General features: G+C 42.6%; 1 protein-coding gene across 5 annotated transcripts in view; it reads left to right on the forward strand.

Moving 5' to 3' along the window:
- The window catches only part of ulk4 (unc-51 like kinase 4), a 103,611-nt gene continuing 81,197 nt past the window's right edge, over window positions 1-22,414 (forward strand). For 4 of the 5 annotated variants that reach the window (XR_014894351.1, XR_014894352.1, XM_085290996.1 and 1 more), the window contains exons 1-16: window positions 1-33; window positions 709-849; window positions 1,176-1,275; window positions 1,567-1,706; window positions 1,800-1,962; window positions 2,334-2,435; window positions 2,531-2,614; window positions 2,785-2,860; window positions 4,125-4,268; window positions 4,961-5,154; window positions 5,550-5,619; window positions 5,854-6,025; window positions 6,240-6,300; window positions 6,413-6,597; window positions 7,400-7,446; window positions 7,860-7,938. Coding sequence is in view for 3 of the 5 variants with exons in the window: in XM_085290996.1 (XP_085147122.1) it covers window positions 712-849; window positions 1,176-1,275; window positions 1,567-1,706; window positions 1,800-1,962; window positions 2,334-2,435; window positions 2,531-2,614; window positions 2,785-2,860; window positions 4,125-4,268; window positions 4,961-5,154; window positions 5,550-5,619; window positions 5,854-6,025; window positions 6,240-6,300; window positions 6,413-6,597; window positions 7,400-7,446; window positions 7,860-7,938 (1,755 nt within the window). In the remaining 2 variants the exon portion in view is untranslated. Of the gene's footprint in view, window positions 34-708; window positions 850-1,175; window positions 1,276-1,566; window positions 1,707-1,799; window positions 1,963-2,333; window positions 2,436-2,530; window positions 2,615-2,784; window positions 2,861-3,261; window positions 3,382-4,124; window positions 4,269-4,960; window positions 5,155-5,549; window positions 5,620-5,853; window positions 6,026-6,239; window positions 6,301-6,412; window positions 6,598-7,399; window positions 7,447-7,859; window positions 7,939-22,414 lie in introns of all 5 variants that reach the window. The other variant, XM_085290998.1, reaches the window with a different exon arrangement.

The following is a 22,414-nucleotide window of genomic DNA, read 5'->3' on the forward strand; positions in this document are numbered from 1 at the left end:
TCTTCCGCTCACAAACAGCGGGTCGTTGAAGAGGTAGGTTTCAAGCTACTTTAATGTGAAGTGTAAAAAAATAACAAGCTCAGCATTAATCGCAAATGTTTTTTATGAGCCTGTGTATAGGCGTGTGCAGGTCTCTTATAATTACTTTCACTTCAACTGTTAACTTTTTTTGTTCAAAGAGTGCAAACTACCTGAGCTCCTGAACGTACAACAGACCATGAAGCCCCCGAGGTCAACCGTTATTTTAAAGTTTACGTTAATGCCTCATAACATATATGTTTTTTCACACATAAAGGTTAATTATTTATTTTAAGCATAAAATACACACTTTGTTGTCTTGTCTTTCTGGGTGAATGTTAAGAGTTCGTTATGAAAGTGGTTGACTCTAATGAAGCTGCTGTAGTAAAACAGGTGTTCCGCTAATTAAAGGTAATCAGGCGGATTTTTTACAGGTGTGGCTCTCCAACAAATATAGTACCCCACCTTTAAATATATATATGTATTTGGATGTTGTTAAAACAGATTTATGACAAGATTCCCAGAGGTCCCATTTATCAAAACGCGTGCAAGAGCAGATAATATTCCATACGTACTGTACAACTTGCATGGTATAGTTTGAATTACTGTAAGGCTTCTGTTTTTCACTGATGGGAAAAAAAAGTTTGAAGTGAATAGATATAAATTAGGCCTTTTTTTTCTTCTCCACAGCAAATGGAAAACTTCATTCTGTACGAGGAGCTTGGGGAAGGCCACAACTCAGTTGTCTATAAAGGAAGAAGGAAGGGCAATCTCAACTATGTTGCCATCAAATGCACTGACAAAACCAAGAAATCCGAGATTACTAACCATGTAGGACAATGTTTGAACTTAGTAGTACATCTTCTAGTTGTATTAGTTTTATATACCAATAACAGAGTTGTTTTTAACAGTCCAAAGAAGGCTGTGATTAGTATTGATATATCTAACTGTCAATCTATTTTCCGCCTGTTAGGGGATGATCTCCCTTTCTGAGGCCACTGCTCCCAGTACACTAGCATATATACAGTGTGCTTTTCATATTGAATAAGATCATGTGAATGATTAGTGCATGATATTTTTAGGTGGAATTTGGCATTGAGCTTTGCCGTAAAAAGCCTGCTTTATAAAAGTGTTCTGATGATTCACTTTTGTATAAGGTACGCCTCACCCAGGATCTGGATCATCCAAATATAGCCAACTTCTACGAGTGGTATGAGACAAGTAACCACCTGTGGTTGGTGGTGGAGCTTTGTACAGGTCAGTCATTATTCCTGGCAGTTGTTATAAACAGTACCCGAATATCAAAGAATATATTTGATGAGAACCACAACTTATAGCAGCTTAAGGCTTAAATTACTTTAATATTTTAAGTTTTTAATAATAAATGTCCTTTCAGAATGTGTTTTTCCCCATTACTCATATATATTCAGTGTTGGTATAGTCTGTAACCACATTTTTTTTAAGCAGTGCAAGGTGTGTCATTCTTTGTTCTCTTTGTTTTTACCTCATGTGCCAAACTTGCATACAAACATGTGCTGTAAATTTCAGGGGGTTCCATGGAGTCTGTAATTGCCCATGATGGAAGCCTGTCACAAGATGCGGTACGAAGGTTTGGATGGCACTTAGTCAAAGGACTGAAACACATCCATGAGTTAGGAATCATTTTCTCTGACCTGACTCCTGCTAAGGTTTGCACCTGCATTCATCTCTATGTAAGTGTATAACAGCAATGCTACCATCATATATGAATGTTGTAATATTTCTCTTTCTGTTGCTCATAGATCCTACTTGATGGCAGCGGCATTCTGAAGTTTGGTAACTTCTGTCTGTCTAAGGCAGAGGGAGACACGCTGCAGGATTTCCTTACCTTGTTCTCTGCATCTGAGGAGATAGAGGAAGGAGACAGCAATCAGAACACTGACAACTTAAAGAAAAGATTACAAGGTTAGTAATCATGCTGTTTCTGTATGCTATCATTTGTTGACTGTATAAAACCAGCTGATTAGAGATAAGAGAGGCTCTAAAGATATACAGCTGTTAGTAGCTGCTGTTGATCAGATGGAAATGTAAGCAAGGTCTTAATGTTGCATCCAGTGCTCTGGGTGTGCAACCTTAGGAGAGGTATTTCACTTAAGGCAATGACAAAAACAAGTCTTGTGTAGGGAATGTTGTTTTGAAATCTTGGTGAGATTAAAAAATAGCAGCATAAAAACTTTTAAAAAAATTAAAATATGTTAAGACTATACCATATTGTATACTTTATACTATCTGTTTTTTAAACTACTCTGTGTGCATTTATGTATGTATATTTTCAGGTTCTACAGCTTACAGTGCTCCAGAGGTTTTGGAAGGATCAGAAACTAATATGAAGTCTGATCTCTGGTCTCTTGGTTGTATATTATACTACATGTACACCGGTACTGATATGCAAACAGACTCAAACTAATGAAAATACTAATTCTGGCCTGTAATATGTTATACGGTACTGTTCTATATTGTTTTTGTTTCCCAGGTACACCCCCCTTCTTCTCTGACAACTACACTGAATTGAGAGAGATGATCTTGAATAAGGAACCACCACCTCCCAGGCAGACAGGTGACAAACACTTCCTCGCACACCCACATCATTATATACAGACACAGACTCGCACACAAAGATGTCACATTTCATATAGTGTTTGATATTTAGAAAAAAATAGTTTTAACAGATAATTGTTGATTTTATTCTTGTTGTTGTTTGTTTGGTTAATTTTCTTCTTTGTACAGTGGTTTCTGCAGTTTCTCCCTGCCAGGATTTCCAGAGTCTTCTGAAAGGGTTGCTCAACAAAAACCCTGAGAGGAGGTTAAGCTCATACACACACAACAAACACTTACAATTCTGATACAGTTGCTATAGTTTCATCATCTGGATGCTCAAATGCTTCTATAAATCGATGCACATGTTCAGAAGCATTGCTCAGACAGTGGGATTTAATAAATGAGTGATCAGTATGAATGAATGAATGCTCAGTGTGCTGAAAACAAAAAATCACCACACCACTACACCACCTGTCTGAACTGACACAAAGCAGTCTGGGTTCATGGAGTCATGCTAGTTATGCCAAAGTCTGACCTTGCCATCTGTGTGCCTTAGCAGAAATTAAAATTCATTATTCATAATCATTAATTTTTCCAGTATTGCGTTGTCCAGTTTTTGTGAGTCTGTTCCCATTGCTGCTTCAAATTTCTGTTCTTGGCTGATAGGAGAGAACACACATGGTCCTGTTTTGTTGTAGCCCATCTGCCTGGAAGTTGTAAATGTTTTGGATGCTCTTCTGCTCACCCCAGCGTGGTTATCAGAGCTCTTTTCGGCTTTAATGTCAGGTCAGCACACTCTGGCCATTCTCCCGAGACTTTTGTCATTATCAAGGTATTTCTCACGGGGTATTTTTGTTTCTCACTCCAGTTCGACAGAGCTGTGCAGACTGCAGTGAGATCAGAGATTATAGAAATACCCAAACCAACTCGTGTGGCATCAACAGTCATGCCAGAATCATGGTTGGAAATACGGCCTGATCATATTTTTCCCAATTCTAATGACATTAACTGAAGCTTCTGAGTGCTTGCATGATGGATGTTCTATTATTTAACTGTCCTTTTATTTTGCCAATGCATTGCAAGAAGGACTCCCTTTCTAAATTACAAGAACAAATAAACTTGCAGGCCTGTGTAATGGAGCTAAGTCTGACTTGTAGTTTAGTGTAGTTTGATTTTCTACAAAATTACCAAGAAATTACACAGTACTTAAAAATACTTATGCAGTATTTAAAAATACAGTATAATACATACAGTATAATACCAGGAATTTAGGCACTACCTAAATTTTTTTATACATGCTTAAATTTACCTACAGTTTAATTATGTCTCTCTCTCTTTTTTTTTTTTTTATATATAAAAAACTGACTTATTAACCCCTTATTCTTGGGATACTACTTGTAGGTAAATGTAACTACAATGTAATTTCAAATAAAATAATTAAAGTTCCATTTACAGGGGAGTTGCTGTAGTTCCTGGTTGTATTGTAAGGTGTTACTCATAATGCATTTGATTTTTTGATGTATCTTTAGGATGAACTGGCCACAACTGCTGGCTCACCCTTTCTGGAAACAGATTATAAAGGAGGAAGAGGATGCCGAAAAAGGTGAAGAGAAGAATGAAGAAAATGAAGAGGCAGAAAATGTCTGCAAGGAGGTCGTTTCTTGTAGTTTCAGGTAGGTTATGTTTTTTCATTTTTCTAATCTGTTTTGATTTTAAAAGTCCAACATAATTACCAGCATTTATTTTCCTTGTTATTTTTGGCTGTCAGTCGGGATGTGAATCGTGTTTGACAAAGGTTGATATCAGAGAATTTAGCTAATAAAGAAACAGCTTGCAGAAAGGGTTCTGTATCGCCATTTTCACTCATGTGCTTCAGCATAGACCTTTTCTTGGCATTATCCGATGGAGCTACATACAAGAACACCGATGTTGGATTAAGTTGAATTGATCTTTAAATTTTCTTTTTTTGCCTGCAATATCTGTCTGGATCCATTCAAGAATAGTGCAGATGATAGCTGGGTGCATTCATGAGTAGACTTCATGTGTCCTGCTTTCTGCAGGAAGCACTTTCACTTACACCAACTGACTGAGTAAAACGAGTAGTAAGAACCCGTCTGAACGGAAATACTTCCTTTTTCTCTGTTACACGTTAGAAAGGGTAACTTCAGCCAGTGCTCAGACCTGAAAAAGAAAGAAAATGACCATGAAGTCTTTTTAGTTCTCACTACCTCCACAGACACACAAACACATGTGACCTTTTCCATCCGTGGCAAGCAGCGAGCCTTGCCAACAGCCACTTAGCCCTCAGTCAGCTAGCTTATGGGATGTCTGAGAAACTAATATCATCTCTTACAACAACTGACAGGCCATGTGACAGAAGGACTGACAGCCAAAATTCTGTCAACCACACATCCTCTGGAGCCTTGAGCCAAAGCCAGACCCTGACTAGTGAAGTCGGAAGGGAGAGAAGAAGAGAAGGAGAACCTGACGATGACTCTAAGTTAACTGGGAGTCTGCAAATGTGCCGCACACTGCAGCCCAATAAGTCATTCACACTAGGTAACAGATTCGTCAAAGTCTGTGTGGTTTAGATTAAGCAACAAAATTTAATACTTAGCCACAGTAAGCTACTTAACTTTGAATTTTAATTTGTACTTTAACACTAGTCATTTTTGTATATATGAACATTGTATGTGTGATAGATTCTGTTTTTTACAATATTTATCTTCAAACCATTAATTAATCATTAATCTGGTTTTATATTCCACTGTTTTGCTTTACCATTTTTTTGTACTAGAATTTGTTTGTGTTTGGTTTTGGTTTGTTGTAGGTCTACATTATACTAGTAGTTTCTATTGTGCAGATCTGATTTCTGCTTATTATGATGTAAGGTTCATCTTTCACCATACCACAAATTTATGTGTCTTTAAGTACACACGTGCTTACTTCTCCAGATAATGTTTCAGACCTGAAGCCAAAGAGTGGTTTGGATGAGGACAGCACTGAGGCCATTTTTCTGCTCAGGTATTCTGTACTCACTCTTTCCTAGTTTCCCTTACAGAGTTTTGTTCCTGTTTTCAGTGCACAAGTTTACAGATAAATCATTCCAGAGGAAGAATGTGAATCTCGTGTCTCAAAAGTGATATGTAAGCTTTGGATTTACTCTTACAGTAGGAACACACCTAGAACGAGTGGTACTCAGATGTCTATAGTAAACCATACATTGCTCTCCATACTCTTCTCTTCCTGTTCTTGTAGCTCCCGTGCCAACTCAATCAGAAACTGCAGTTCATCTGACTGTCCAAATCAGAACATTGCACCTCAGGTTACTCTCACTACCAGTAACTGTACTGACACTACACCCTGTGTGAAGGATCTTCTCCACACTGAATTTGATCTCACTGTCACCCCAGTCCTCGACAACCCCAAGGTAAAGGCGTGTAATTATATGATATGATGGCTGTTTCATATTTCTTTTTTTAATTCATTAAAATACATCTGTCAAACCTCTGTTAGTCTTTAAGTCTTCTTAGTGGGAAACTTTCTTGCTCCTTCTTACATAAGAATAAGACATTTATTAACAACCTTTACTAGCAATGTAGAAAAAATGGCTACAATTGACTATTTTGAGCTCTGTTTAACAGATTTTGAAGAACACACCTGGGCGATATGATCCTAAAACCCTATGTGTACCTGCATATTCAGGTATGTTTTTTGAGCTGGCACAAAGTCAGTTTAGTGTCCTGAAAAAAAGCAAAAAAGTATCTCAGTGTATTGTCCCTGGTTTTTATCTTGAATCCTCTCTATTTTCCTGCAGGTGAGAAGCTACAGTCTCTGAGTGATGAAGAGTGGACTGTCTTTCTATCACAGCTTTGTTCATCCATTGAAGAACAGAGCCACTCCACTTCCACGGCCACTCGATCCAAACTCAACCTCCTGTGCTACCTCGGCTGTGTGGTTGGACATACAGTTATCGCTAACAGGCTGATTAACTCAAGACTGGTAGGAAAACATATTTGTTTTAGACTCCTGTTGAAATATGATCTGCTGGGTGGGTTTCTTGAGAACAGTTGCATAACTGTGCAGCTTAATAGAATGTATTTAATATCTCAACCCTACATGACAGCAAGGGATCCTTAGTGTTAGCTGAGGAAGATTATAGTTGGAAATCTTTCCACTGGCATGTCTACAATTGAATATTTATAATGAGCTATTGTTTTCCAGTTTGTTCATTTTCTACTGACCTTGTGCTGTCTTTTTTTGTCTGTTTGTTTGCCCTGTCAACAGAGAACTTCAGTAAGAGGATGTAGGTGTGTGGGTCATGCTTTTGCTCCCAGCTAGTCATTAGTCAAGTGGGAGTCATTAGTACCGCACAAGGATGCAGTTTCATAGAATTATTCAGGGCTCAAATAAAGATACCTCTTTCAATCTGATTTTGGGCACAGAGTTCCTGAAAAAAATGTAAGATTAAGATTAACAAAAGCACAGGAAAATTATATTTAGAATGTTTTTTATTTATGGTATTATTACTGATATAACCATACTTTTTCTATCTGTAATTAAATAAAGTAATGATAATTGTTTTTTATACGGCTCATCTTTTCCACTCAACAATTTGAATTTGAAAAAAGTTAATTTCTTTTTACTAAAACACCGAACACTCTCATTAACAATCCTTTTAGAAGTCACAATGAACTTAGATTCCATGCTTTGTGGCAATATATCATCATTTTCTACATATTTACATTGTTTGCTATCCTTTTCCTTCTTTCTGTCACTCTAATTTCCTCAATTCTTCATTCAGCTTCTAGTTTTGGTCCACCTGTTGCGACAAGCTCCTAACTGGGACATGTAAGTATACAATGTATGTTTGTTCTATAAACAGGGGACACTGTAACATTGCTTTTTTTTAAAGTGCTAATTTCTGATGTGGCAAAACATTATGATTAAAGAAAAGCTACTGAATAATTAGAAGAAGCACGATTCTACATCCTCTCCCAATTGCTTTTTTTTTAACATTGTTTTATGAACTGCAGTTCCTATGATTATATCTAGAGTGGTTAAGCATGCTCTAAGAAATTTGATGTTTATACATTTTCTTTGCTTTATGTTGTGTTTTTCTTCTAAGGATGCTGGAAAACTTAAACACCATGACCAGTTTTATAAAATCAGTAACTGAAAATGTTTTTAAAAAATCCCGAGATGATATCCAAGCTGAAAATTCACAATTAACATAATAAATAAAAATGAAAAATGCCTTGCAGACGGAGCAAGGTTCTCAGAGTGATGGGACTACTGGCTCTGCACTGTAGTGACCTTGGATTGGACAGTCCTGTTTCTGAGGTCAGGAATATACACACATACTAAATAGAGTTATGCTTATTTCCTTTAGATTTTTTTATTTCCATGTATTCATTTATTTATTTACTTAGGGAGAACAGCTACTGCTCATTTGCTCATTTTTTTTTAACCTTAACCTAACACAATTTTCAAATGTTAGTATAAAATTTATACTAGGGCTCCTAGCTAATTGTCACAATTGTGTAGGTGTGCCAACACAGATTTAAAACCCCAAGACATTATCAATGCAATTAAATAGATATTTTATTTATGGAATTTTATTTATTTATTATGTATTAGAAATAAAAGTGTAACACTGGCAACTATAGAAAGAGCAAAACAGTCATTTTATTTCAGACAAGTTATTTAATGCGCTGAGTAACCAAAAAAATTGAGAAGTCCTGTTTTCTTCAAAATGTTTCATGATCCTCAGACCTGCAGTACAAATTTACACCACAATGTGGCAGTAAATACCAGAAAGAGCACATTTATTGATGTAAAAATGTAAATTTATCCACAACAAAATACATAAAGGTTGATTTAGCATGTCTTGCTTAATTTTATTGTGCATGTGGCCATAATTAGTACTTTTGTTTAGAGGCATGCAAACAATAATAAAAGCTTTTAGCTGAGGAAGGAGGAAAAAAACTGTCCTGAAACAAGATGTAGAAATACTTTATAGTACCAGTATTTACCAGCTGGCGGCGTTAAAAAGCTACAAGACAACCATAGCCTGTGTACAGTAAATAGGAACTTTAGAGATATCTTGCGCTCTCTTGCTTCTGCTCACTCTCTCTCTCTCTCTCTCTCTCTCTCTCTCTCTCTCTCTCACTTTTGCTCTCATCAGTTCAGTTAAATTCAGAGTGGCTATATTGGCACGGTGCTTCTGAAAAAAATATTGCCAAAATAATTTGAGTGTACACAATAATAGTGGTATAAATATTTATACAATTTATTTAATCAAGTATAACGATTAATATATAACTGTTATGTATCAGTCTATGATATATCATTTTCATGTTTGTGTCTGGATGAATCCATGTAATGTGTGTGTTTTGGTCATTCAGGGACCCTTGGGTGTGCCTCGCTCCTCGCCAAAGGAGTGTATATATAATATAAAGAGTTGAAGTACTTACTGTAAACATTGCTGTTTCATTAAACATTAGAAATTGTAGGAGGATGTGTATCTCTGACCACTCAACTCCACTCTACACAAAGAGTGACCACTAATGTACTTAGTTAAGATTGTTATTGGTGTGCTTCTAACCATGGAGTAGATATTCTGCCATAATTTCTTTTGAAATTGGCCAGCTCTACTTCGACTTTTTTTCTTTTCTTTCTAATGTTTGAAAATGGTTTCTTGACATAATTTGGGGAACTGATTGGTGCTTGGAAAGCAGTGTTGTTGTGATAATAGCCAGAAAATGTCTGAGAGGGAGCAGTTAATCTCAGCCCCAGCTCACACAAGGGACTCTTTTCTGGGCTCATCTTTTAGTTTTGGAGGGCTTTGGACTAGAGGGTGTCTGAGGGCTAGATTTGAGGTGATTAATAAATTTGAGTGTTCAATTTTTAATTTTAATTTTCCATGGATGTCTGCCTCATTCTGCTCTGCATCCATTTGTGGCTGTTTTTCTGTGTACATGTGCAGTAAAGTGCATCTGCAGGACTATACATGTAAACAATTCAGTTTTTTCGCATAATTACTGTGGTGACTCAGTGGAGCCTTTACTTTACTGTCTTACAACAAAAATTGACTGGTTAACACTTTAGCTGAAATTTGGAACTCAAATGAGGAATCAAATTTGCTTTTAATTGCATTTACAGCTTGAGCTTTTTTCTTTTAGTGTATTTACTGCCACGTTGAAACTCCCTGATGCTGTAATGCTCATACCAAAACAGACTTCCCTCTAGTCACTAAGAGACTGGAATCATTGATTCTAAAAAATAAATACTTAATTTTCAGCCATGGCAATCACTTTTCATCAAGTTAAAAGGTTTGGTTTGTCAAAGTGAAATGAGCATATGTACAGTGGGGCAAAAAAGTATTTAGTCAGCCACCGATTGTGCAAGTTCCCCCACCTAAAATGATGACAGAGGTCAGTAATTTGCACCAGAGGTACACTTCAACTGTGAGAGACAGAATGTGAAAAAAAAATCCATGAATCCACATAGTAGGATTTGTAAAGAATTTATTCGTAAATCAGGGTGGAAAATAAGTATTTGGTCAATAACAAAAATACAACTCAATACTTTGTAATGTAACCCAACCAGTGCAGGGGCCTCCCTACACCCCGGACTCTGCGTTGTATTAGTTTGTGTTGGATTGGGGTGCACCGCAGAGAGACCAGTCGGACACAGGCGCTCGATTTGTGGCTCGGACCGTGCCGTTTATTCGGAAGCAGGGGCAAACACCACTCCAACTCTGCTGCTGGCCCTTTTTGAATCACAGCAAACACTCCGTGACTATCAACATTGCAAAATACAACAACACATATACACAGAATACACATTAAGTAACAATAACCGTGCCTTCTACAACATTCCACGGTCTCGGCGATGAATACAACACAAAACTGATGCAGTTCGCCACTGGCAGTGCTTACCTTTTTGAATCACAGCAAACACTGAACCAAGATGGCGCCCGCGCGAACAAGAAATCTGAAGTACGGTGTCCTGCAGAGGACAAATGGTCAAAATTGCTAAATTTTACACCATATATGCAGCTCAACAGCGACACCTTGTGACTTATTCCAGTCACTACCTTACATCCGCCCCTCCTTTAAGTGATGGCGTCCCAGTCATCAAACAAAACAAAATAAAACAGAACAGTCTCACTATGTATACAAGAATAACGGTGGTGGAAGATGTGCAGTGTAATGCGAAAATGTCTGTGTTTCCTGCAGCCCTTCTTGCTTTGGCCCTCTGCCACAGCTTCCATCCCCTTTCTATCTTCTCCTGATCCTCCCCTGGTTCGTTAACTCTCGACCCATAAGTCAGTCTCTTAGGGGGATGCCGACTCCTTGGCAAGTTCCTCCTTGGTTCACTTGGTCTGGGAGGTGAGTGGGTGACCCTGACAGTTTCATTCCCCCTCCAATCTTCACTCTCTTGTCCTGTCCCTGTGTCCCTTTCCTCTGGTCCCTTGGGGGCAAGTGATCCATTTGCTGCTTCAGGTGAAACTCCCTCCACACCTCCTTCCAGGCTATCAGCCTCCCCGTCTTCGATCATGTCCGACTCTTCATCCTGTCTGATTACTTCACCAGCCTGCTCTCCACTGTCCTCAATCCCTCCTCCATGAACCTCCTCCACGTCAAGCTCCATTTCCTCTCTTGCCTCCTCTCCCACCTGCTCCACGGGAAGAAACATACACTGCGTGAGTAGGTTGCGGTGGACCACTCTCTCTGTATCACCATTTTCCGATCGCACCACATACACCGGCATGTCTGGCTGTTTCTTCACCACAATGTATGGACGTGACTCCCACTTGTCTCCTAGTTTGCTTCGCCCCTCCACATGACACACTTTAACCAGGACTCTGTCACCCGGGCTGAAGCTTTGACTCTTTGCTTGTCGGTCATAGTATCTTTTCTGGTGACCCTTAGCCTGGCGAGAGGCCTGATTAGCCTGTGCATAAGCCTGTGACAAGCAGTCATGCAGGGTCTGGACATAATCGCTATATCCCCCCGACCCATTAGTGGTTGACAGCCCAAAGACCAAGTCGACAGGGAGCCGTGGATGCCTGCCAAACATCAGGTAGTATGGTGTGTACCCTGTCGAATCATGGCGGGTGCAGTTGTAGGCGTGTGTCATTGCATCCACATATTCGTGCCACCGGGGTTTCAGGTGAGGTTCTAGCGTCCCCAGCATGTTCATGAGGGTGCGGTTAAACTTTTCAGTTGTCCCGTTGCCCTGTGGGTGATAGGGCGTGGTGTGGGTCTTAGTGATGCCGGTGCATTTACACAGCTCCTTCACCACAGCACTTTCAAAATTGCGCCCTTGGTCTGCATGCAGTTTTGCTGGGAAGCCAAACCGACAGAAAAAGTTTCTATACAGCACCCTAGCCACTGTGCTGGCTTTTTGGTCTTTAGTGGGGTATGCTTGCGCATAGCGTGAGAAATGGTCAGTGACCACGAGGACATTTTCGATACCACCTTTTGATTTCTCAAGAGTCAAAAAATCCACACAAACTAGCTCCAAGGGGGCACTGCTGTGGATACTGACCAGGGGGGCCCTGACCCCTGCGGTTGGAGTTTTCCTAAGGCAGCACCTCTCACATTGTTCGCACCAAGCCTTGATTTCCTGGAACATCCGTGGCCAATAAAACCTCTCCCTTATCATGTGCAATGTCCTCTCAAAACCAAGGTGGCCTGAGTCATCGTGGAGAGCAGTCTTCACTGATATACGCAAATCCTCTGGTAGCACCAATTGCTCAATTACTCCCCTTTGGCTGTCTTGGACGCAGCGGTACAGGATGCCATCCCTTACCGCTAACCTTCTCCACTCCTTTAAGAGAAGGCGCACGTGCCCTTCAGCACTCATTCGCTCGCTGCGGCTCGGCTTCTGGTTCATACTCTTATAGTGCAAGACGGGGCCAATAACAAGGTCTTTTTTCTGCCCTGCACGGAGCTCCTGTTTGGTCATGGTGGGCAGGGATTCCATCCCCACATCCCTGTAAGGCTCAGTGGATGTAGGTGGCCCGAGTTCCAGTTCCTCCCCTGTAGGCGTGCCATGGCCAGTGAGGCTTTGAGTATCCTGGGTAGCCTGTGTCACACCATGCCCCTGTTCGTCGACACCCACCCACTGAGGGCATGTCTGTAGGATGTGCATGACCTCCTGGTTAGACATGCGAGAGAGGGCGTCAGCGTTTGTGTTGCTCTGTCCCCTCCGATACTGGACATCGAACTCGAAAGCAGCCAGCCTAGACACCCACCGCTGGCCTGTGGCATCCAGCTTCGCTGATGACATAACATACTTGAGAGGGTTGTTGTCTGTCTGGACAGAGAATCTACGCCCATAGAGGTGGTCGTAGAATTTGTCGGTGACCGCCCATTTAAGAGCAAGGAACTCGAGTTTGTGTGCAGGATACCTTGTCTCTGCTGGGCTCAAACCTCTACTGGCGAAGGCTATGACCCTCTCAGCTCCACCTTGGATCTGAGCTAGAACGGCGCCCAGACCCTCCCCTGAGGCGTCCGTCTGCAGAACGAAGGGCAAGCTATAGTCAGGATATCCCAGCACTGGAGCGCTTGTCAGCCTTTCTTTTAGGGTCTTAAATGCCTTCTCGTATTCATCTGTCCACAAAAAGGGTGGGTCGGTAGCCAGACTTTTCTTTCCCCCTCTCCTTTTCTTTCTGGGGTCACCAGCAGTTAGGCGGTACAGGGGAGCAGCTAGGGTAGAGTACCCACTTACATACCGCCTATAGTATCCAGCGAATCCCAGGAATTGCAACACTTCTTTGCGATTTGTGGGCCTCACCCAGTTTTTCACCTTGCTGATCTTCTCTGGGTCTGTCCGGATCCCCTCAGCAGACACTAAGTGACCCAAATACTGAACCTCCTTTCTCACTAGGTGGCATTTAGAAGGCTTTAACTTCAAGCCATGCTCCCGAAGCCGATCGAACACCAGCTGCAGTCTTTCCAGATGCTCATCAAAGGTTTTGGAGAATATGATGAGATCATCAAGATAGATTAGGAGGTGGGTGAAGTTCAAGTCGCCAAAGCAGCAGGTCATGAGTCTCTGAAAGGTGGAGGGAGCATTCTGCAGTCCAAAGGGCATACGATTTGCTTCAAACAGCCCCATAGGGGTGCTGAATGCCGTCTTGTGTTTGTCATGCTCCGCCACCTCCACCTGCCAATAACCAGAGGTGAGGTCAAGGGTGGAGAAGTATCTTGCCTGCCCTAGAGCCTCCAGGGCTTCCTCTATTCTGGGGAGAGGGAAAGCATCTCTCGTGCTACAGGAGTTCAGTTTCCTGTAGTCAATACACAGCCTTAGTGATCCATCTTTCTTGGTTACGATCACGACTGGTGAAGCATATGGACTTTTGCTGGGCCTGATAACTCCTGCTACCTCCATTTCTGTCAGCAACCTTCTCACATCCTGCCACTGTGATGGGGGGATCTTACGGTAAGGCAGTCGAAATGGCTTAGAGTCGACCAGAGGGATTTCATGTTGCACAGTCTTTGTATGGCCATAATCCAGGGGGTGCTGTGAGAACACACCCATGTTCCTTTCCACAAGCTCTTTAAGAAGGGAACGCTGGTGCTCGTTTTCGACATCTGCTCCACTTAAATCCACTTCCTGGCTTGCCACAACGTGGTCCATACCCAGGCATGCTTCTCTGCCTCCGCTAATGTGATGGCTGCCCCGCACCCTGTCTGAAAAGTCCACAATACTTTCCACCAGAGATGCCCTGGCCAGATGCGTGTGAGGCTTGATAGTGATAGCATGCTGGGAGAGGTTCATCACTCTTACCGGGGCACATCCTTTCTTTACATCAGCAAGAACTCTGGCGACCAGGATGTCTTGGCTGAGCCGCAGGGAGGGGTGGCCTTCAATTAGGGCTGTATAAGTCTTTCTTTGTGGTCCAGCTTTTATTTTGCACATTAAATCTATCTCTTTCCCTGCTTGAATGTGCACCTTGCGACCAGTATAAACAACAGGGCCCACTGTGTCATCCATATCACACTGGTCAGTGCTCTCAATCTCTAGCAGGGAGGCGTGCCACTCCGGATGAGTCTCCTTGACCTGGAGGAGGAACTGCTGGCCGTAGGTTGCCTGGAGGTGACTTCTGGAGGCACGGAGGACATTAGTTCCCACAAGCAGAGGAACAGAGGAGCGGTACTCTGTGTTAGTGACAACAAAAGCAGGCACACCCTTAAACTCTCTCCCCAACAATTTTAGGTTGATGCGTAGCACACCATGGTAGGTGACACTCTGGCCCCCTGCACCTTCTATGGGTATCTTAGAAGGCTGCAGTTTTTGTTTATGGAGGGTGGGGTGGCTGCGCCAGTACTGATGCGTAATACTGGTTATCTGGGAGCCAGAGTCGATGAGTGCCCTGCACTTCATTCCGTTGACTTCCACCTCCCCCTCATTCCTGGGACCAACTAGGGGAGTGCTCTCTCCTCCGTCACCTTTGTTCACCTGCAGTGTGGGGACTTGCTGCTTTATCTGTTTAAAGGCTGAGCTGAGTAAGTGTTTCCCTCCATGGGGGTCACAGGCTGAGGATCGTGTGCCCACGTCTGTTCAGGCCCCGGGAGCACTGCTCTGCAAACCCGGGCTATATGTCCTTGCCTCCCACACCGGTAGCATGTGACCACTGACATTGGGGTTGTAGCCCCAGGTGGTGGTCGGACTCTCAGTGGAGTGGCAGAGGATGGAGCATAAATTCTCGATTCAAGGTGGGTCAACTTGGCCATCTGCTCCTCCTGGCTCAATGCTAATTTCTTGACCATCTCTGCTAGCTCTGACCACTCTGAGGAATGTTTAGCCTTTTCTGCCTTCACATTCACACTACACTCTGATGCCACTTGTACCTGGGCATAAGTTTTCTTTGATTTGTTTTGAGGCTGGAATCTCTTTGTTTCTTTTGCTAAATTTCGGAGCTCAGCCTGCAGCTCACGGAAACTCAAAAGCCGGGGCTTCATTGGCGAGATCCTCGCATACACATCCTCATCATTAATCCCCCGTATGAACTGCCGGGTGAGTTTACTGTCACGGTCAGGAAAAGGCTTGCCTCCTCTTTGGTTTTCTTCCACAGCTCGCAGTGTTGCCTCCAGTGCTATAGCATATGAACAGGCAGACTCCCCAGACCTCTGAACACGCTCATAGAAGTCCGCTAGTAGATCTGAGGAGCTCTGTGTGTCGCCGTACTCTGCTCTCAGTTCTTCGAATGCCCTTTCAGGTGTTTGGTCATGGAGAGGTAGATTCAGGACCAGCTTTCGGGCTTCACCAGTTAGGTGACGCACCACCGTGGAAAAGCGGAGGTGAATGGGGAGCTCTATTGCCTCAAGAAGATACTGCATGTCACGAATCCAGTCCTCTACATGCACCTTGCTGTCAGCACTGCCAGTGAAGACTTGGACATTTTTCACTTGATGAGTCTGTATAAAACCACCGTAGGCAGCTAATGGGGGGTTAGCGTTGGCTGCAGCCCGGCCCGGAGCGCTTAAAGATGTATGCACCTGCTGGGGGGGTATGCCAGGGTGTCCACTAACTTGGGGGTCTAAAGCAGAGGTTGGTATGTGCATTGAGGCATGGGTGCCGGGTGGGGCTATAAAACCTCCATGGGTCATATTCACGATAGGGGGCATGACAGTGTTGGGGCTTATAGCAGATGAGTGGAGGGGGGCTCGAGAGTCGTGGACAGCAGCTAGTGGCATGTGGGGCAAACGGGGCGTCAGCCCATGCTTTGAACTTTCAAGGGTCTGCTCGGCTGCAGAGGGATTATTCATTATGCCCACTCCCTGCACTGTTAGGGGGCTTGGCATGGCGGCTTGGGGGGCAGGTGTGGAATACAGATGGCTGGTGTATGCTTGGGGGCTGAATGGAACGGTCATCGTTGGGTAAGGAGTGTTAAGTGATTGGTTCAGGGTGGGATGCTGGGTACTGTGCACCGCTGGGTAGTTGGGATATGAGGCAACATGGGGTGCCGGTGTAGCAGTGGGCCCATGGACACTGGCCTGAGGGGAAAAAGCAGGGGGCATAGTTATCTGTACATCTGGCCGAAACACTGGAGGGGCTGTAGTTAGAGGGCTGTGGTTGGACTGGCTTGTCTGGTTGGTTGGCACTGACCTTGGGCGAATTTCAGATAGGTGTGAGGGCACCTGCATTTGGCCTCCATAGGGTGGCAGTGGTGGGGCATGAGCTGGAGCCACGCCAAGATCAGTCTGGGGTGAAAGCATGGTTGGTGGTGGGGTCTGTTGTGTGCCCAGCCCAGAGTCGGTGAGGTCCCTGATTGGGGTGTGATACTGTAACCGCTGGCCAGTGAAGCTGGGGAACTGGGTGACCAGCTTCGACTTCACTGATGACTGTTGGTCCACTGTACTGGCGCTAGCTGTAGCCCCTTCATTCAAAAGGTGAGGCTGTGCCCTCTTTGGAGTGTCTGCAAAGTCTCTCAACATTTTCACTGTCCTGTATCTCTAATTTAGCTGCACCAGAAAATGTGTGTGGGCTACTTGTAGTATGCTTAACTGTGAGTAAGTACAATATATTTCTAGTAAAATAGAACACAACACAGATGTATGACAACTATCATTCTATAACGCAGAAAAAAAAAGAATTCACAAAAAAACAGCATTAAACTCAGAGCGTAGTTAAACAACTATCTTCAGCACAGAGGTTGTGAATGACACAAATCAGCAGCAATTGCTTAACCGTATTCAATGATTATCATTATAGACAGGGAACATCATTTAGCATTCTTTCTACAATTCAAGTCTCTGAGTCTTTTTTTTTTTTTTTTTCAGGGACAGAAACCCTCAAATGAAACCACCCCAAGATTTCACTTTCAAAGGATATGCCTGGGGAGATGAAAGTCCCAGTAATACAGCTGCACAGGCAGTTATATACTTAGTTCAGCACCCCATCAGATGGCGACACCTCTTACTATGGCTGCGTAGCTGGGGGGTGTCGGCATTGCTTTCTCTTCGGTCTCGAAGTGCCACAAATCCGGGTCACGGCACCAAAGATGTAACCCAACCAGTGCAGGGGCCTCCCTACACCCCGGACTCTGCGTTGTGTTAGTTTGTGTTGGATTGGGGTGCACCGCAGAGAGACCAGTCGGACACAGGCGCTCGATTTGTGGCTCGGACCGTGCCGTTTATTCGGAAGCAGGGGCAAACACCACTCCAACTCTGCTGCTGGCCCTTTTTGAATCACAGCAAACACTCCGTGACTATCAACATTGCAAAATACAACAACACATATACACAGAATACACATTAAGTAACAATAACCGTGCCTTCTACAACATTCCACGGTCTCGGCGATGAATACAACACAAAACTGATGCAGTTCGCCACTGGCAGTGCTTACCTTTTTGAATCACAGCAAACACTGAACCAAGATGGCGCCCGCGCGAACAAGAAATCTGAAGTACGGTGTCCTGCAGAGGACAAATGGTCAAAATTGCTAAATTTTACACCATATATGCAGCTCAACAGCGACACCTTGTGACTTATTCCAGTCACTACCTTACAGTAACATAACCTTTGTTGGCAATAACAGAGGTCAAACGTTTACTATAGGTCTTTACCAGGTTTGCACACACAGTAGCTGGTATTTTGGCCCATTCCTCCATGCAGATCTTCTCGAGAGCAGTGATGTTTTGGGGCTGTCGCCGAGCAACACGGACTTTCAACTCCCGCCACAGATTTTCTATGGGGTTGAGGTCTGGAGACTGGCTAGGCCACTCCAGGACTTTCAAATGCTTCTTACGGAGCCACTCCTTTGTTGCCCGGGCGGTGTGTTTTGGATCATTGTCATGTTGGAAGACCCAGCCTCGTTTCATCTTCAAAGTTCTCACTGATGGAAGGAGGTTTTGGCTCAAAATCTCACGATACATGGCCCCATTCATTCTGTCCTTAACACGGATCAGTCGTCCTGTCCCCTTGGCAGAAAAACAGCCCCATAGCATGATGTTTCCACCCCCATGCTTCACAGTAGGTATGGTGTTCTTGGGATGCAACTCAGTATTCTTCTTCCTCCAAACACGACGAGTTGAGTTTATACCAAAAAGTTCTACTTTGGTTTCATCTGACCACATGACATTCTCCCAATCCTCTGCTGTATCATCCATGTGCTCTCTGGCAAACTTCAGACGGGCCTGGACATGCACTGGCTTCAGCAGCGGAACACGTCTGGCACTGCGGGATTTGATTCCCTGCCGTTGTAGTGTGTTACTGATGGTGACCTTTGTTACTTTGGTCCCAGCTCTCTGCAGGTCATTCACCAGGTCCCCCCGTGTGGTTCTGGGATCTTTGCTCACCGTTCTCATGATCATTTTGACCCCACGGGATGAGATCTTGCGTGGAGCCCCAGATCGAGGGAGATTATCAGTGGTCTTGTATGTCTTCCATTTTCTGATGATTGCTCCCACAGTTGATTTTTCCACACCAAGCTGCTTGCCTATTGTAGATTCACTCTTCCCAGTCTGGTGCAGGTCTACAATACTTTTCCTGGTGTCCTTCAAAAGCTCTTTGGTCTTGGCCATGGCGGAGTTTGGAGTCTGACTGTTTGAGGCTGTGGACAGGTGTCTTTTATACAGATGATGAGTTCAAACAGGTGCCATTCATACAGGTAACGAGTGGGGGACAGAAAAGCTTCTTACAGAAGACGTTACAGGTCTGTGAGAGCCAGAGATTTTCCTTGTTTGAGGTGACCAAATACTTATTTTCCACCCTGGTTTACGAATAAATTCTTTACAAATCCTACCATGTGAATTCATGGATTTTTTTTTTCACATTCTGTCTCTCACAGTTGAAGTGTACCTCTGGTGCAAATTACTGACCTCTGTCATCATTTTAAGTGGGGGAACTTGCACAATCGGTGGCTGACTAAATACTTTTTTGCCCCACTGTATGTTCAATAGTACAGTGGTTTAGGTGGAAGATTTTAATTTATCATGGGTCATCCATAAACAATATTTAGTGACCTTTTTTATGAATGTGCCTATGCACATGCTGACATAGATGCCATGGTACTTACATGGTCATGTTTAGTGCCACAAATGAGAGAAATTAGCCTTATGATAAAATATTGATATTACCAGTGGCCATATTGGCAGGAATGTATTGATTGTCTTGTTTTTGTTTGTCTGATTTTTACTATATACTGATATGTGATTTGTCAGATAATGTAACTTTAAAGCCTTTGCAGATTTGTCATCACTGTCTAGGGCCCATCATAAGCATTGCAGTTTATTGGTTTCCCTTGTTGAGTCATTTCTCTAAAGAGTCCCCTCTGAACTTTCTGTTAACTATGTACAAGCAGAAGGGAGAGACGCATTACCAGTGAGACTTACAAAACAAGTAGTTTCTGATTTGTAGTTTCATCATATCAGGCATCATTTTTTTGAGTCCTGGACATTGGCAGATTCTTGATGGAGTTTAAAAAATGGCTTCATCAAAGTAGAATCTACTGGGGGTGTATAAATGGCACAGAGATCTAGCTATGTGCTATTTGTCAGTGATGCCCAGGGCTTATTCTTATTTACCATGGTTTACTGTCGACATCTTACGCCAGAGAACTGTTTTATACCACACCAGTTGTCTTCTGGCTCTTTGCTGCTACTGGGATGGCTGTAGCTCAGGCAGTAGAGCAGGTCATCTACTGATCATCTACTGATACTGGTGGTTTGATTCCTGGCTTCCCCTAGTCTGCATGCCTCTTGGTCAAGATACTAACCCCAAATTGCTCTCCGATGCATCCCTCGGAGTATGAATGTGTGTGTGAATGTTAGTTAGAAAGCACTAAGAAAATGTGCTTGTTTGAATCGGTGAATGCACATGTTGTGTAAAGTGCTTTGAGTGCTCAGAAGAGTAGAAAAGCGCTATATAAGAACCAATCTATTTACCATTTACCGAGTCATCACAGCGATATACAAAATGGACGACTTTGGCATCGCAGTTTCTCTTTAGTGAATTGTTAAAAACCAATGATGAGTGGAAAAAAATCAGCTACTAATGACAAGGATAACAAAAAGCATTATATAAATAATCTTTGTGTCTGTAGTCGTGTGTCCATCTATAGACGCAGCAGAGGTGTTTTGTGTGTTTCTGCAAGTGTGCTTTTTTTTTTTTTTTTTTTTTAAACCATGTTTATGCGAGGACTCAGCAGGGGTCTCTTTTATGATATTTTGTGTGTGTGTGTGTGTGTGTGGGGGGGGGGGGGGGGTTGTTTGTTTGTTTGTTTTTTTTCCTTCTTTTGGTGCATCTGTGTTTGTGTTTGTCCTTATGTTATAGTGATGCTAACAGATGACCAATAAAAGATTTTTTTCTCTGGTGTGTGTGTGTGTGTGTGTGTGTGTGTGTGTGTGCGTGTGTGTGTGCGTGTGTGTGTGTGTTTTCTCAGCAGGGGTCCTCTCACTGATATTCTGCTAATCAGAGTTTTGGGGCTGGGCTTAGTTACCATGGTAGCTGCTATATGCTTTCATTACTCTTCAATAGACACACTCGTCTGTCTCTCTTCCTGTCTCACTGTTCTTTCTTCCTGTCCTGTTTGTTTCTCTTTTGTCTTTCTACAGTGAGTCTGTCATTGTCCTTCAGCCGTCAAATAGAATTAAATGAAAAATAAATGTTTTGTTTTAATGTTACTAATGCATGTTTCTTGCTTTCTTAATGTGAGATAGAGAAGCTGTGCTTTCAAAATCCACTACACATGATCTTCCCCAGATTTTCTGGGAGTTTTGCCACAAAAGCTTGAACTGTGAAGGGTTATAGGAAAGCAATGAATTTTAAAAGCTCACAGCAATCCTTAAGAAGACATATTCAGAGGGCAATGGCTCAACAAAGACATTTCTGGATTTCTAAATATCCTTTGTAAAAAAGAAAAAAAAAGTTTGGACTGACTGTGTTGTGTAATTATGTTAAGACTGATTTTGATTAAAGTTAAATAAAGTTGATTAAAGTGGCACGTCTGGATACTCTTATGGGTAAACAATATAAAAGTCTTGTTTCCTAGAGATATTTGGTGAATGTGTTTTTAGATGCTGTGATAATCTGTGCCTCACATTGTTAGTATAAGATATGTGATCCATTAATCTGAATTTAGCCGTGCAACAAACTGACAAACTATCCAGGTGTGCCCCCGCCTTTCACGCTATGACAGCTGGGATTGAAATCTGGTGTACTGATTTATAAGTCAGTCTCCTCTGTCACCGCTTTATGGGCTTGTATTACCTATTAATTCTGGCTGAGTCTTCAGTCTTCTATAAGGCTAATAGTCCACCGCAGTAACTGGTCATCGCACTGTTTATTGTGTGTGTGTGTGTGTGTGTGTGTGTGTGTGTGTGTGTGTGTCTGCGTTGTTGTTTATGTGTGTTAATTAAGTGCATGGGTTTGTATTTCCTTGTGTGCATTGATGTGCATAGTTTTCACCTGAAGTGCTGATGCTGAGATAATTGTAAGGTGTTCTCTGGGAATTATTTTTTATGTCTTCATGTAGGCTTTTTTTTTCTCTACCTCTCCCCTCTCCCTGAGTACAGCTGCTTGACCAGTTTCTAACACACCCCAGCATATTAATTCCCAACCTTTTCCATTTAGAAATTGTTAGTGGTTTGATCTCACTAAGGGAGTGAGAGAGAAGATTGGAAAATGGCAAAATACAATTGCTTGAGTGTAACTGTAGTGAAACTTTCTGTGGGAGAGAACATTATAATCTGTCACACTACCTCACCCTAAAATGGACAGACAGAACAACATAGCTAACAGACAGGATTGGTGAGAGAGCTGTAATAGAATCACAGCAGGCAAATTTAAAATGGAAG

Source organism: Mchenga conophoros, linkage group LG11 (assembly GCF_057382185.1).
Source record: "Mchenga conophoros isolate Kocher_MC1m ecotype Shallow Benthic linkage group LG11, M_conophoros_male_GT1.1, whole genome shotgun sequence".
Taxonomy (NCBI): Eukaryota; Metazoa; Chordata; class Actinopteri; order Cichliformes; family Cichlidae; genus Mchenga; species Mchenga conophoros.